Here is a 15,752-nt window from a genome sequence, read left to right as displayed (position 1 = left end):
TAATGAGTGACACAGCCAGGATTCTCATCTGGGAAGAGCCATACTCCATAACTGCTACACTATACCAAATTTTCATATACCATCTGATTCCAAATAGTGTTTGCTGTCATGTTCAGTAATTAAAAGGGCACAGCACATCAGAAGTTATGGTATTCAGGAACACTTGGAGATCGAACAGTCAAAAAAAAACCCAAAACAGTATTATAGAGGTCAGGGGCATTTATTTTGTTACCCAGGGGGGAAATAGAACAGCATGAGGCAGAAATGAAATGGCCAGTTGCTGGGAAACCAGAATAAATTATGTGAAAGTTTTCTATTATTAATGCTTCAGATTTATATTGTACAATAAGGGTATATTTTAATGGTGAGAGTGCTATATAAAGGGATGAAAAAGAACTTGCAGTAGTATATTTATTATATTGGAATTCATAACTTTCATCTGCCCAAACAATGATCAATAGGCAATAGTATGTGCTGTGGTATACAGTCACATAAACTGCTGAATGTTATCACATTAATTACAGAAGCCCATTTTTCATGTATAATAGTTATTCAGGCTAAAATATTCTTCTAGATTTTATTTAATAGTCTGTTTACTAGATCTGGAAGTGCTAACAGGAGAGGGAAACAAGCATTTCTTTTCCCTGGAAATGCAGACCACTGGAACGTATTAAAGACAGACAAAAATAAAAGGATTCACTCCTAGAGAAATTTTTTGAGGACAGGAGTTTTGTCTTGTTTATCATATTTCTCTCACTCAGCAGAGTGCCTGGAAGAGTAGCTTCTCAGTAAATCTTTGTTGGTTGTATGAACATGTTCCAAATTACACCATTCAATAATTGTTTCTTGTGAATTTCCTGTGTATCCACATTATTTAATAGTGACAAAGAGATAAAACTACAGGACTAATCTTCAGGATGCTTGAAGTCTGGTGGCAAAAGACAAGCAAAGATGGCTAGATTCATTTGGAGAAACATAAGCTTGAATTCATATTCTATGGAATATCACAAGATTATTGTAGTTTTATTCCAGTAAATGACTGTTAAATGGAAGTATTTATGATGGCTTTTCCTTTTGAACTTTTGCTTTCAGGAAGCTTTGGAATGATCTGGTACATGTTTTGGCTTTTGGTGTCTTATGAGAGTCCTGCAAAGCATCCTACTATTACAGATGAAGAACGTAGGTACATAGAAGAAAGCATTGGAGAGAGTGCAAATCTTTTAGGTGCAATGGAAGTAAGAACTTTATTATGGTGTATATTCCTATTCTTGTTCTCCATCTCACCTCCCTTCGACCAACAAGATTATTTTATGAGTCCCTATTCAACAAAACTAATTTGGTATCAATCATGATTGTTTTCTTTACTCCATGCATATTCCCTGATTTAGAAATTATTGCTACTTCCTCCATCTATGATTTATTTTCTTTTCCTTATCTTTTCTTATGCATCTTCAAATTTCAACTGAATTATAGCTATGACTGTAAACCTCAGCAAGTTTTTAAAAACAGGTCAACATAGCTCATAATTGAAACAAATTCAACCAATATTTGTTAAATTTAGATTATAGGAAATGTCAAATCACGTAACACAGTCATGAAAAGGGCTAATTTTGTTCATTGAATATTCTAAATCTAAGTTTTATACATGTGTATTTCTATGTGATTTAGTAAGCACTAGTAAGCATTAGCATGCCAACCATAGGTAGCTAACCTGAAAAGTATTCTTAATATAATATAACCTTTTTACTGATAAAATGTTACCAATTTTTTAGGACTACTGTATGAAGATCAAGTATTATAAAGATAATGTTGTGAAGCCTTTTTCTGATTATGATTTAGCTTCTTGGGCAGGATTTGCTTATGTAGAGAGAAATGCAGTTGTATATCAATAAGTAAATATTTTAGCACACATATTAATACATCATAAATAGTAATTCATGAATAGCCATCTGATGCTACAAAAAAGAAAAGAAAAGAAAACTGATAAGCAAAAGTAATGTATTTAGACAGGTTCAGTAATTCAGCACCTAATCAGTAGCTCAATTTCTTTATGCTAAGAGTTGGAAGTTACTCTGGCTGAGGAAGTTACATTGGCTGAGGAACCAATGCCCCTCATGCATTATGCTTCTCCTCTTTCTTTTAAAGGCTTCTCTCCAATTTCAACTCTATTTTATTTCAGCTCTGATTCTCTACTTCATCTATTAGCGAAGGTCTGTCTTTGACATCTCATCCTAGGTAAAAAAAAAGGTCTGTCACCCATTGTTGCTGAGGGTATCTTGGCTTTTAATGAATAAGAAAAATGCCATATTGGATATCATTCAGAAGTCAAACCAGTACTTAAAAAAGAATCTTACATTATATTTGTTCCATTAGCTAAATAGAGTGGCATTAGAAAGTGCTCTTCCTGTTTCCTTCTGTAAAGAGACTGGTCATTTCTTTCTAATGGTAGCTACTCAAGAAGCAAGTGGTGATGTGCGGGGTGGTGTGGATGTTGGCAGTAAGCTCTGGTGCCCACCAGCTCCAGTTGCTCTGAATGGAATCTAAACATAGACTAAATCTATGGTGAGTTCAGTACTTTGCTTCAATTTCTAGTCAAAAATAGTCTGATTGGCCCATATCTTCAGTGATCAAATATACTTCTTTTATTTACCAGTTCTCGAGAGGTTGTGTGTCCAGGCCAGGCATAAATTTTTTAAAACAATAAGAAATTTAGTCTAATTGAAAACCAATGTCTGGAAATGAGCCAAAAAGGAATAATTGGTAGATTGATAAAACAGTATAGATAAGCTCAAACTCCCCATTTTCTAGACCTTACTGTGTTTCTAGACACAATATTTTACTTTTTACTGATGTTTTTTACTTTCCTGAAGTAAATTTAAAAATGAGATCAAGTGGGAATAGGACTTGTACTTTAGTTATTTTGAGCTTTTTGTGATCAATTTCAATAATAATTGAAAGAATAAGTAACAGGAACATCCATATATCCACTGTATAGAAACAAGTTTTTAACATCTTGCCTTATTTATTTCACTTTTCTTTTTGCTGAACGATTTTAAAGTAAATGAGGTATCATAACTCTTTACCCCAAAATACATGCGTCTCTAGAAAAATAAGAATATTCTCCTTCACAGACTAAGTACTATCATCATACCTAACACAACTGAAAATAATTCTCTAACATTATCTAATAACTAGATCATTTTCAAGTTTCTGATACCCGATTCAAATCCTAATACCTAGTCAATATTCATGTCTTTTGTAGCCATTTGTTTTGAGTCTGGATCCAATTAAGGATCACATATTGCAGTTGACTCTAATGTCTTTTAAATCTCTATTTCTTTACAAGATAATTAAATATAAATACATACAGAAAAGTGCACAAATCGTAAGCAAATAGCTTACTGATTTTTTATAAACTAAACACACCTGTGAAGCAAACAGCAGTTCAGTAAATAGAATGTTATCAGAATACCATAAGCCCTCCTACAGCTACCAACAATTTTTTAAGATATATGATTAGACACTTTTCTCTTATATTTGTTGAAATGTTTTGCAGCCTGAAGAAAAAGTACTTAATAGAGATGATCCTGGTATGAATTAAAAACAACACCTTCTCAGCAGGAAAAAAATATTTTCTTATAATGTTCTGAAGTTATTACTTATTCAACTAGAATGCTATAATAGACATTCCTGCATTTGGCCATCTTTGAAATAAGTAGATTCATCTAGCACCACTTTTCCCGAACACATCAGAAAAAATTCTTTTAACTCTGCACTTTTTGAATCTATCTATGATGGTGTCACTAGAACTTTTATCTAAAGCCACAATACTCACTGTTTATTATTAGGACAAGTTTTTGTGTTTTGATTTGTTCCTTGTGAGCACCACAATATATCTTCCTACTATATTGCTTTAAAGTGATCTGTAAGAAGTTTCATTACATTCACAATTAATACTAGCAAATATGAGGTTCTACATCCAGGAATAATTACTAAATCTGTGTAAAATATGTATGCCACCTCTTTTACTAATTTGGTCAGGTTAATAATCCAAAGCTAGCATTAAACACAGTTAGAGTAGGCTATTGTTTCTTCACCAAACAGTATTTCAGTGCTCAAAATAAAGAATTGAGAAAGTGTTTGGAACTGTGAGAGATGTTAAGGTCTAAAAGAGATGTTAAGGTCTAAAAATATTAGTCTTGGGGAAAGATATTTGTTTTATATTTGGGCATACACAGGATCTTTAAGTATACTAGGTGTAATTTTTTGAGTGTCATAAGCAAAGCCAATCATATTTAAGTTAATTTTGAATGTCTTGAATATCATAAATAACTAGTTATGATGTATCCATGGTGTGCTGGGTGGCCACATGCTTTAACCCAGATGTATACCATGTGAGTTTTACCGAATCTTGCACTCCAGTGTCACAGAGTTCATACTGATATGCACTGGCTATCAAGAGAATTTGTAGTTAGGTAGTGTTATCATTGACTTTTGATAGGGCCTAGGATATTGCACTCTTAATTCTTCTTATTTTTCTCCTCCTAACTATTGATACATTGAATTTTCAACATTTTAAATAAAATATGTCAGATACCAACAAGGTCACTGATTTGGCAGTGAGTTTTAGCTGAGACCTGATCTATCACTGCCAAAACAAAACAAAGATCTTGGAAACTAGGATCTCTGCTTTTGGAATTACTTTTCTATAAATATAGAATCTTGTATATTTCTAAAACCAAATCAATTTAATCAGAAGGAGAGACTGATATCCTTTTCTCTTCTTTCAACAATTATTCATGCAGCTAAGGTTGACTGGACTGTTGCAATTAATGATTCACTACCTCCTGCCTACCTCCTACTCATGCCCCAACGTACATATCCTAAAAATGCGAAGTATCTATTATTCCCATTTAAGTTAGAAAATATTTATAATGGTCAGAATGGCTCTCTTTTTGGGATTTCAGAAATTCAGGACTCCATGGAGGAAATTTTTTACATCTATGCCAGTCTATGCAATAATTGTTGCAAACTTCTGCAGAAGCTGGACTTTTTATTTATTGCTTATTAGTCAGCCAGCATATTTTGAGGAAGTCTTTGGATTTGAAATCAGCAAGGTATGTAAAAATTATCCTTCTTTAACTAGAGCATTATTTTTTTATTTAAGTGACCATTAAGTTCCTTTGCCAAGATTTTATCTTCTAAATTTCATGAGTTATTCATTTATTCAACAAATAACTTCTAATAAACAAAGACTAAGTAAGGTGTTTGAGTGCCTACTACAATCAAGTGCCTGATAGAAATGGCTCTTTGTTGCTGGGAGCACAGACAAAACAGACCTATTCTCTGCCCTCAGAGAGCTTACATCCTGGTTGAGGTGGGTAGCAATATAGCCTTTTCCCTGTAAATAAACATAATTCCCTTTAAGTTTCAGGTCAAAGACAATACAACAGTGAACAAAAATTCTTTTATTACAATAGAATTGTATTTATATAATTATCAATCTAACTCTTCTTCAATGCTCTCAGAAATCTGTCTGGCTAAAAGATTTGAGGATAGCAAAAATATCTGAAAACATTCTTGTATGTTATTTATCCAGTTTAATCATTTAGCAAGCATTTGTGGAACATGATATGTGAAGATTTATGTGTTAGATTCAGAAATAAAAACGTGGTTCCTTTCCTCAAGAGTTCACAGCTTGGTGGTGTAGACAAAAATAATACATTTCCAATTATAGCACAGCATTCTCAATGCTACAGACATTTATTTGTCGCTATGAAAATATAATCATTTTGAGATTTTTAGAAGGATAAAATGAACATAAAAATACTACTTTACATGAAATTTACAAAGTCCTTTCATACTCATGAACAACCTTGTTTGGTCTACCAGCTGGATAACTTTTGTCATTTCTATGGAAATGACGGAGAAACAGAGACTAGGGAAGGTATTTAAATTGCCTAAGGCCAAGCTAACAATAAGTGACAGAATCAAGTGTAAGCCCATATCCTTTGATTTATATTTCAATTCCCTTTACTATGCCATTCAAATTCAGGTAAACCGTAATTCATTTAAGCATTTCACAAGTATTTGTTCAATGCCATCTCTGTGCCAAGCCCTTTGCTGAACCTATTTGTCTATACTGGCCATGGACTTGCTATTTCTCTTCATGTCATTACGTAAGTCCAGCTGGGCTCGCTATTCATATTATGTCTCTACTTGAAAGACTATCTAAGGCCTGGAACTGAAGAAAACCTGAATTTAGGAGTCTCTATTCTAAGAGCTCTTTTGTAATCCCTGTTTCTAAGGAAACTGTTTCCTCCATTCTTGAGAAGAATGACTGCTTTAGACAGGGCTCCTCTCTCTGGAGCTGATCAAACATTGCAGGGTAGCCTTTGGGAGCTCTGAGAGGTGTTATACTTCTCAACAAAGGCTGCTGGAGGTGTGAGTCCATTTTCACAATCTAGGACAAATATGACACTGAGAGGCTATTAATAAAGTCAGGTCTCGTCGGGGAGAGTGAAGGAGCCAATTGATGTTAATGAAACTGTGTGGTCATTCTGGCCTTGTAGCTCCAATTAATTGAAAATGCCTGAGTAAAAGCAACGATCTCTTGCAAAAACTAAATATAATCAGATATGTTGCTCTGATCCACTTACCATATTTTTAACTAAAATTTTGGATAAATTCTACACACACACATTGGCCTGAAGATTTTAATTATACTGGTTAAAAAAAATTACTGACTTAACCTGAAAAATGTGAAAAGGAGGTGATTGAGGAAATAAAGCATGGGCTTTGGAGCCAGGCTGACATGGTCCCAAATCCAAGCTCTGCAAGAGACTGTTGATACATAACATAATCTTGGGCCTGCTCTTGAATAATTGTCATCCTCAGTTTTCTTACCTGTAAATAATGGTATTAAGACCATCTTTCAGAAGTGCAACAAAATTTAAGTGAACTAAAATAATTACATGGAGAATGGTTCTAACCAACCTTAGTTAAATTGAGTATCCTGTAGACAAAACCACAAGTGCAATGGCTTTTTCATACACACACACACACACACACACACACACACACACAGAGTCTCAGCCTGTACTCATATATAAAACTTCTCAACCCCTTGAGAATGGCATAACCCTCCTCTAAGTCACAGTTTCTTCGTCAATGCACTGAGAATAATAATATTAAAGATTTTCCATCTGGAGTGAAAGAGAGAATTAAAGTGCTTGGATATTTAAGGTATTTTAGAGTCTTTTACTACCTTAATTACTAACCATACCAAGTCAATGGTCGTGACACCACAGTATACAGCATTATAAAATAGAATCTTTTCTCAAACCTTCAGTAATCTAGTTTGGAAGGGCATGTTTATACAAATAATAAACATTTATCTAATACTTAACATTTTCCAGGAATTGCACTTCAAAGTATACTTAGTAAAAATCTTCCTTGTATCTTTATACATATAAAATGTACTAAGTCCATATATATATAGTGGTAATATACAATTAACATGTATTTTGTTCATAATTTCTGCCCCCGTGATGTCCAGAGGACAATGTCTTACATATAATTATTGATCAGAACGTGTGTTTAATTGATGCTGGCAGGTTAGGCTTTAGATTGGGCCATTTAGTATGAAATTAGTACAGAAACTATATACTGCTCTGTGACAATGTGACCAAGTATTGGTATTTGACAAGGAAATGCCTAAAACTGAGAATTGATTTGCATTTTTCTGGGCTCTTAATCTTTAGAAACTAAATATAAAACTCATAAGAGATACATATTTAAAATGGAATTAGGGTTTTAGCCTTACTATAAATTAAAATGAATTTTAAAATAGTCTCTTCAAGGTTTGTCTAATGTATTTCTCTTCTCTCTGACTCTGTCTCTGTCTCTCTTTCTCTCCCGCTCTCATGCTAATGATGAGATTTTGCAAACATATTTAAGACTATAAAAAGGATACATAAATGTGAATCACTCTGTGATAAAATTCAGGATAGTTTACTCATAAACAAAATTTACTGACTCAGAAAAAAAGTATTATCTTCTAGAAGATAAAAAAGGATCAAAGTAAATTTGCTTAGCTTTTCTCATTTATTCTGTGGAAGTTATTGCTTATTCTGGGACTAAGTAAGTAAGTGGTCATTTAGAGACAGTATTTTTTTTCTTCCTTGTCCATAAAGAGCTTATGAGACTATTAAATTGCCCATATTACTTATGGTCACATATATTTCTCCCCTTTCTGTTTTTCATCAGGTTGGCATGCTATCTGCTGTTCCACACTTAGTAATGACAATTATTGTGCCTATTGGAGGGCAGATTGCAGATTTTCTAAGAAGCAAGCAAATTCTTTCAACTACTACAGTAAGAAAGATCATGAATTGTGGTGGTAAGTACATAAATGATGTTAAGAACATGTGTTTATTTCATGAAGTTCCAACTGACGTGAGTGAGTCAACTTTTTCCATGCGTATCAAATATGCTGTTAAATTTGCACCCTTGCTGTTCATTCATAATCATTCTCCCATCTTCAAATTTTCATAACTCCTAGTTTTAAATAATTGCATGACTAACTTTACCTTTCCCACCATTGAAACTTAAGGTTGTTTTTGACGTTTTTATTAAAACACAAAGAAGGCTTCAGTAACCTCTGTGCATAAATTATTACTGTTATTATTATTTTTTAAGATAGACTCCCTGAGGTGGTTTGCTAGGTCAAGTATTGATGTGTGATCATTTTTAACAGTTTTGACTCATCAGAAGAATTTACATGAATTTCTGAAATATTTTCATGTGTCTGTTTCTGAAGGTTTTGGCATGGAAGCAACGCTGCTTCTGGTTGTTGGTTATTCTCATACTAGAGGGGTAGCAATCTCGTTCTTGGTACTTGCAGTGGGATTCAGTGGATTTGCTATCTCTGGTAAGATACTTTTTAAAAAAATATGTACTTGTAACACTTTGATTTTTGTTAGTGATAAAAAGTCTATACATTCTACTTTCCCCTTTAACATTTTGAATGTTGAGAAGGTTTACTCAACATATTTCCACTAGAAAATAAAAATAATAAAACATTTAGAAATTATTATTTGGATATGTTATGACTCACTACTCACTTTTCCCCTGCTTACCCTTACTCTTTTTTTTAAGTGAATATCTCCTCCTCTCTGTGGAGTGACTATCACATATTAAGTATTGGATAACAAATCATACCTCCTTTCATTCTCATTATACCCCTGAGCTAAATTATCAAAAAGTAGTTATTAAGCACATGCTATGAACCTGGTATCTTTTAAGGAGGGTGGTGAATGTGGTAGAGGATACTCTATAGTCACCCACTTCTTAGAAGTTTGGGATTCTCTGAGCCACATCTTCTGTGTGTATTTCAGGTTTCAACGTTAACCACTTGGATATTGCTCCAAGATATGCCAGTATCTTAATGGGCATTTCAAATGGTGTTGGCACATTGTCAGGAATGGTTTGCCCTATTATTGTTGGTGCAATGACAAAGAATAAGGTAAGATAGAGCAAAAGAGATGTTCACTTGTAGAATATCTCTCTCATGGTTGGGGAAAAGCATTAAAATATTCTCTTTGGCATTCTCTTTGTGACCCAGTCACCACACCTCTGAGTAGGGGAGATAACTGAGGTTCAGAAGAGAATTTATCTCTAAGAGCTCTGAGGGAACCCTCTTCCTCAACCAATAAGTGTATGCTTTTCAACACCTTTTAATATTTCTGATATCCCTGGTGAGGCAAAACAACAACAACCTAGCTCATTATTATAAACAAGTGGAAGTCTTCTGAACTTTATTTGTAAACATCAATTCAGACTTCTCTGCAGTAATTGCTGGAAGAATATTGTTATCAGCTATTTGTCTTTATAGGTAGAGCTTCTAAATTATGGTTTACCGAAAGGAAATAAGAGAAGTGGGAGAAAAAATATGTAACTCGATGGAAATTAAAAGATAGGTTATGAATATTTTAAAAATTAGCAGACCTTAGATATATTTGGAGTTCTATTTCAGGACTTTAGATTAAAATTTTTTTTAATTTTTTGAATGAAAGTCATAGTATTATAGAGCATTTCTATCACATTATTTGCTTTGTGTGATCAGAACAGGTGTTTCCCCTGAAGATAGCATTTTATGAAAAGCTTGATGGTGGAACATTCAGAGATGTTAGGCTTTTCAAACATGGGGAGTTTGTTCTCACACTGCCACTTTTTGTCACTGCAGTCACGTGAAGAGTGGCAGTATGTCTTCCTGATCGCTGCCCTAGTCCACTATGGTGGAGTTATATTTTATGCAATATTCGCCTCAGGGGAGAAGCAACCCTGGGCAGACCCTGAGGAAACAAGTGAAGAAAAATGTGGATTTATCCATGAAGATGAGCTTGATGAAGAAACAGGGGACATTACTCAAAATTATATAAATTATGGTACCACCAAGTCTTATGGTGCCACAACACAAGCCAACGGAGGTTGGCCTAATGATTGGGAAAAGAAAGAGGAATCTGTACAAGAAGACGTACAAGACTCATACACTTACAAGGACCGAGGTGATTATTCATAACAAAGCTAATTGCTGGATTTATTTTTAGTGTTTGTGATTAAATTAATTGTAATTGCACAAAAATTTTTTTAAAAATGTGGTGTAAACATGTAAACATATCATCCAGGCAAGTCTTGCTGTAAAAATGAAATCAAAACAAACTCATGAAGTTACCACCAAGTGCAATCTATAGAAGTTGTGAAATTCCATCATTTCCATTCAAGTCATCCATTCTTGCATTTGTGATTTAAAGGTTGACTGGTCAAAACTGTAGAAGCAAGTAGTTAATCATTGGATTCATATGAGCGAAAACTCATCACCATTTAATAAAGCACAACTAAAACAGTTGGCACATCCCATCCTACAAAGGTTAGGAAGCCAAAGCTACTTGATCATGTAAAATGCACTTATGTATTTGTTACACTGTAGGGCAAGATATCATGCAGAAATCCTGCTAAAAAAAAAGTGAAATTGTCATGTTGGCTGCATTAGATGTTGGCGACATTTACTGACTTAAATCATGGAGTTGAGATATCTGTCATGCAGAGAAGAATGTTGTGGGCTAGCAACTAGCAAGGTGTACTAAATAATTATTGTTATTACATAATGTAGAATATTTTGTTGATTCTCAAGAGGAATATCTTGCAGTGTTTTATATGAAATGCTTTGGCACAAACATTTATATCTGTGAAAAGGAACTTGTAAAGTGAGGGGTATGCTTCATGTTCTTCCATTCATTTATCTAACAGTATAAAACACTTCACACTTCAATAAAATCTGACTTTTCATGTAGCATATCACTTTTTTGCAAAAAATATTAAAAATAAATAAACTCCAATGTATTTTTTATTACAACTTTGTACTGGTTGTAACTGGCATTAGAAAAAAAAGATGCATACACCATAAAGAATCTAATAAGAAATTTACTATGGAGATATAGCCCTTAAAATGCAATATTAACAACAAAAGAAATAGAAATGATATAGATATCCTTCTTCCTTAGTAATTAAATATAGATAAAACGTGTGCCACAGAGCTATATATAATATGAAAAGATAAACTTAATAGAGATATTGTAAGTAGACAATTTTATTACTTAAATTCCCATTAAAATATTTGTCTTAAATATATAGGACAATAAATTATATGAAAATTATATCTATCTATATATCTGTATATCTTATACATATCCATACACAGATACATAATAATCTTCAGAAAAAACCAAAAATAGCATACACCTAATGTTGGGTTAGGGGACTGCAATTTCTACTTTCATGGAGTCATAGAATTTTAGATGGGGCAGAGGCATTTTGCTTGTCATTTCTTAATATAACTCAACAGGAATTGTAACATTTGTGTACCGAGCAATAAGTGCAATGAATAAAATTTCCTGTCTGTATATTATCTTCATTTTGCTTGTGGTAGCTGTTTGGGTGGTTGGAATGATTTTTTTCCTTTAAAAAGTTAACATCAGACCTCTTTATAATGTTCTAAAATGACAGTGATGCATTTCCCAATTCAACTTACAATACTATTGGTGTGTTTAATTGTCTATTCTGGATATTTGATCTGTTCATTGTATTGTGCTAGTGACTGGAGGCCCTGCTAATGCAAATATAAAACATAAAGTTTGTTTTAAAAATGCAAACGATTCTTGACCTTAAGATAATAAAAATATCTTTTGCTTTGCGTCTCAAAGTGATGTAATGTGATCATCGCTTCTGTTGTGTTGAATGAAAAGATGTGGACTATCATTTTGCTGCAGCAAAAAAAAAAAAAGTATTAATAAAATGTTCTATTTATCCTTTTGCAAAAAAAACAGTACATTAATTTGGGTTTATTTTATGTTGTTGTAGCTTGGCTTTGTATAGTTTAGCTTGTGTACGTCCCAACAAAATCAAATGCAGGCTCAAGAACATCAGCCTTTTCAGCCACTTGAGGTTTAATGGAAGAACATGGCATTCTTTAGATTGTGTGGGATGTGGTTCCACAAAGAGAGTTTTACATCAAGAAATAGGAGGTCTCTGAGTCAAACTCTTATCTTTCAATGCCCGTCTTCTCACAACTTGTGCTAAGCTTTAAAAAAATTAGGAAAAAACTCAACACTTGTCAGGTCAATGATACTACCCAATTTTATTTATTTATTTATGGCTGTGTTGGGTCTTCGTTCCTGTGCAAGGGCTTTCTCTAGTTGCGGCAAGCGGAGGCCACTCTTCATCGCGGTGCGTGGGCCTCTCACCATCGCGGTCTCTCTTGTTGCGGAGCACAGGCTCGAGACGCGCAGGCTCAGTAATTGTGGCTCACGGGCCTAGATGCTCCGCGGCATGTGGGATCTTCCCAGACCAGGGCTCGAACCCCTATCCTCTGCATTGGCAAGTAGATTCTCAACCACTGCGCCACCAGGGAAGCCCCAACACTGCCTAATTTTGACTGTACATATACCTTGTGCGGGAACTGCCCTAACCATTTTGTGTGGAGTATCTTATGGAACACCACAAGGACCCTCCAAAGTAGGTACTCTTTTTGTTCCCAGATTACAAATGAAGGAATTGAAGCTCACAAAGTTTCAATAACTTTCCCAAGGTAAAATTGAGTCATGATATTTTAGTATAACGTGTCAGCCAAACCAGCAAATAGTGAGCAAGATTTCTCAGGGAAGCCGATGGAATGTCTATGTCACTGGAAAGGTGATCATTTGCCCTGATTTCCAATTTTACAGATGTGTAGAAAGGGAAGACCATCATTATATAACATTGGTAACTGAGATTCATAGAACTTATTACTTAACGGGACTCACAGGATGATTTAGTTGACACTCCTTATTTAACAAATGAGAACACTGAAGGTCAATAAGGGAAACTGACTTGATCAAGAGGACACAGAGGATATTATGGATTTGGAAAGAAGTTGTTATAATTAGCTGTGTTTTTTCTTTTACTTTGATTTTTTTAAAATGGTTTTTACTTAAGGAATTAAATAAGAATATTTATTGGTTCAACCACTACCCCATATCCACCACTCACATAACCTCAGAGTGGGAGGTGAGGGAATATATTTTCTCTTCCCGTAATCCTCTGCATAAAGAAACAACAGCCAGAGGCCTAGCGTAATTTTTAAGGAGGCCCACAAGCCATCTCTGCATAACTTGAGGGCAGGAGTGAAAATGTCTTAATCTAACACTCTGGAATTTTTCCAGTTCCATAATACAAAAGTTTACAGTTCCTATAAGAAAATTGTTCTAATGATGTCTCTAAATTTTACCACTGGCCACACTCATTTACTCTGATCTCAATCATGCAAAGTCACTTTCCCTTTCATTTTCCCCCTTATCCCAATGCCCACCCCCATCTGTACTGTTGTATGCATCTAGTATTTTGCAATTTACAAAATGCTTTCCCATGCATTCCCTCATTCCATCCACACATCTGCCCTGTAAAATTGAAAGGCCCCATATCAATATTAGTATTTCTATTCTCCAAGTAAGGGAACGGTCTAAGCAGTATAGTTAACTTCCTAAAGTTTCCACAGGCAGGATTAGAACAAGAATACAGGCTATCTGGCTACAGCAAGAGAGTAATTTATTTTTTACTTTTAAATCACTTTATTAATCTTCTGATTATAAATGTAGGATGGGGGAGGGGATCTTCATTAAGGAAAGAACAGTATTAAGAACAGTGAAAATAAGGGTAATCAAAAATCTTACTATCCAGAGATAAACACTGTTAAAATTTTTAGGTTATTTTCTATGAAAAATACACAGAAAACTCTCATATACTTTGTGATTTACAAATTTGAAGTCATACTTGATCTACTGTTGCCAACTACTTTTTTCGTTTAACAGTGTGGCATGCATATTTTCCTATTTGATTATTGGAGTTCTCTAGTCTAATATATTACATAACATAGGCTATATTTAATCTATTTATGCAATACCTTAGTTATGAACATTTCATTTTTGCACCCTTTTCCCTTTATCTTTCTGCTTGCGTGGTGTTTTGGGGAAACCTGATGTCACATATACATATACCTTTAACTTCTATAACCATAATGGATATTTAAGTTACTATTTGTAGTTTATTGTTCCTGTGTTTGTCTACAGAGAGTGCTACTGGCAATTGGCTTTTCTGGGATTCATTTACTAGTTATTCACTCAATAAATGTCTACTAAGCAGCTACACTGTGCAATCGGGGGGATACATGGGGGAGAAAACAGCCCCTGTTCTCTTGGACCCTAAAGTCCAGTCCCCTTCTTGAGATGTTGGCGACACCCCCAGCTGCCCAGTCAGGCCACACAGATGTGACGGAGAGACGAAGCTCCTGTCTAGACACCAGAAACTTGCTAACTTTCCTGAGAAAGGATTTTTCTTAATCCCCCAAAGACCTAAAGTGGGCTGCATTCAATGTACTCCCTACATCATTTTTTAAAAGTTTCAGGTGAGGAAACTTCTCTCAGCCTCAGAGATGCCTGTGCTGCAAGGAGCCTAGGCTGTGGGGTTGGGCTGGGGTGGGAATCAGTGTCAACCATCTCCAGTGCCTGACTCTCTGCAGGAGGGGAGAGGGATGGACTGAACTTCTAAGTGCATTTTTTTCTTTTCTAAATTTCCTTCTGTTTGTGCTCCTCCCCTGGGCTTTTAAGGACCTATATATTTTCTCTTTTCATTTTTTTCCCCTTTATCTACATGCTGCCTCCCTAAGTTTTAACCTCAAATAGGGGCTATTGACATTTAATTCTAGTGGGTTTTTCTTTTCTCTCCATCTTCATCTCATGCAAGACCTCAAACCTGAATTTTCATTCAGCAGCTGTCAAAAGCACTTTATTTGTGAAGGTTATCGGTCTATGCTATACAGTCCCTTCAAATGCTCAATCTTCTCCAAGCTTTCCCCTGAATGCAGCAGGCACCTGAAAGCTGCATAATCTGGACTCTTATCCTGTCTCTTGTCCAAATTCAGTAGCTTTTATGAAATGAAACCCTTGGCTTTCACCAAGAGCAAACAAAATGAAGAAACCCCTCCAGTTTTGTTAAATCACATTTGAGAACATGTTTTATTACTTTACTTAATATGCGTTAGATAAATATCAAAGAGTTTGAGGAATGCTTTTCCTGATGCATTAGAGCACTGTCAACGATTAGATAGGAAAGGACCTGGGATCCACCATGGCTCCTTTGTCTGCTTCTCAAGGAGCTTA

The 15,752-nt window shown here is 34.7% G+C and overlaps 1 protein-coding gene across 1 annotated transcript in view; it reads left to right on the top strand.

Moving 5' to 3' along the window:
- SLC17A6 (solute carrier family 17 member 6) overlaps window positions 1-10,582 on the top strand; it is a 35,861-nt gene extending 25,279 nt beyond the window's left edge. The window contains exons 7-12 of the mRNA XM_060157754.1: window positions 1,093-1,235; window positions 4,968-5,117; window positions 8,269-8,401; window positions 8,822-8,932; window positions 9,399-9,526; window positions 10,247-10,582. Of these exons, the coding sequence (XP_060013737.1) occupies window positions 1,093-1,235; window positions 4,968-5,117; window positions 8,269-8,401; window positions 8,822-8,932; window positions 9,399-9,526; window positions 10,247-10,582 (1,001 nt within the window). The remainder of the gene's footprint in view (window positions 1-1,092; window positions 1,236-4,967; window positions 5,118-8,268; window positions 8,402-8,821; window positions 8,933-9,398; window positions 9,527-10,246) is intronic.
- The last annotated feature ends 5,170 nt before the right edge of the window (window positions 10,583-15,752 follow it).

The sequence above is a fragment of the Lagenorhynchus albirostris genome, chromosome 9 (assembly GCF_949774975.1).
Source record: "Lagenorhynchus albirostris chromosome 9, mLagAlb1.1, whole genome shotgun sequence".
NCBI lineage: Eukaryota > Metazoa > Chordata > Mammalia > Artiodactyla > Delphinidae > Lagenorhynchus > Lagenorhynchus albirostris.
The sequence above is the reverse complement of the archived record's forward strand: the minus strand, read 5'-3'. Positions and strand labels throughout refer to the sequence as shown.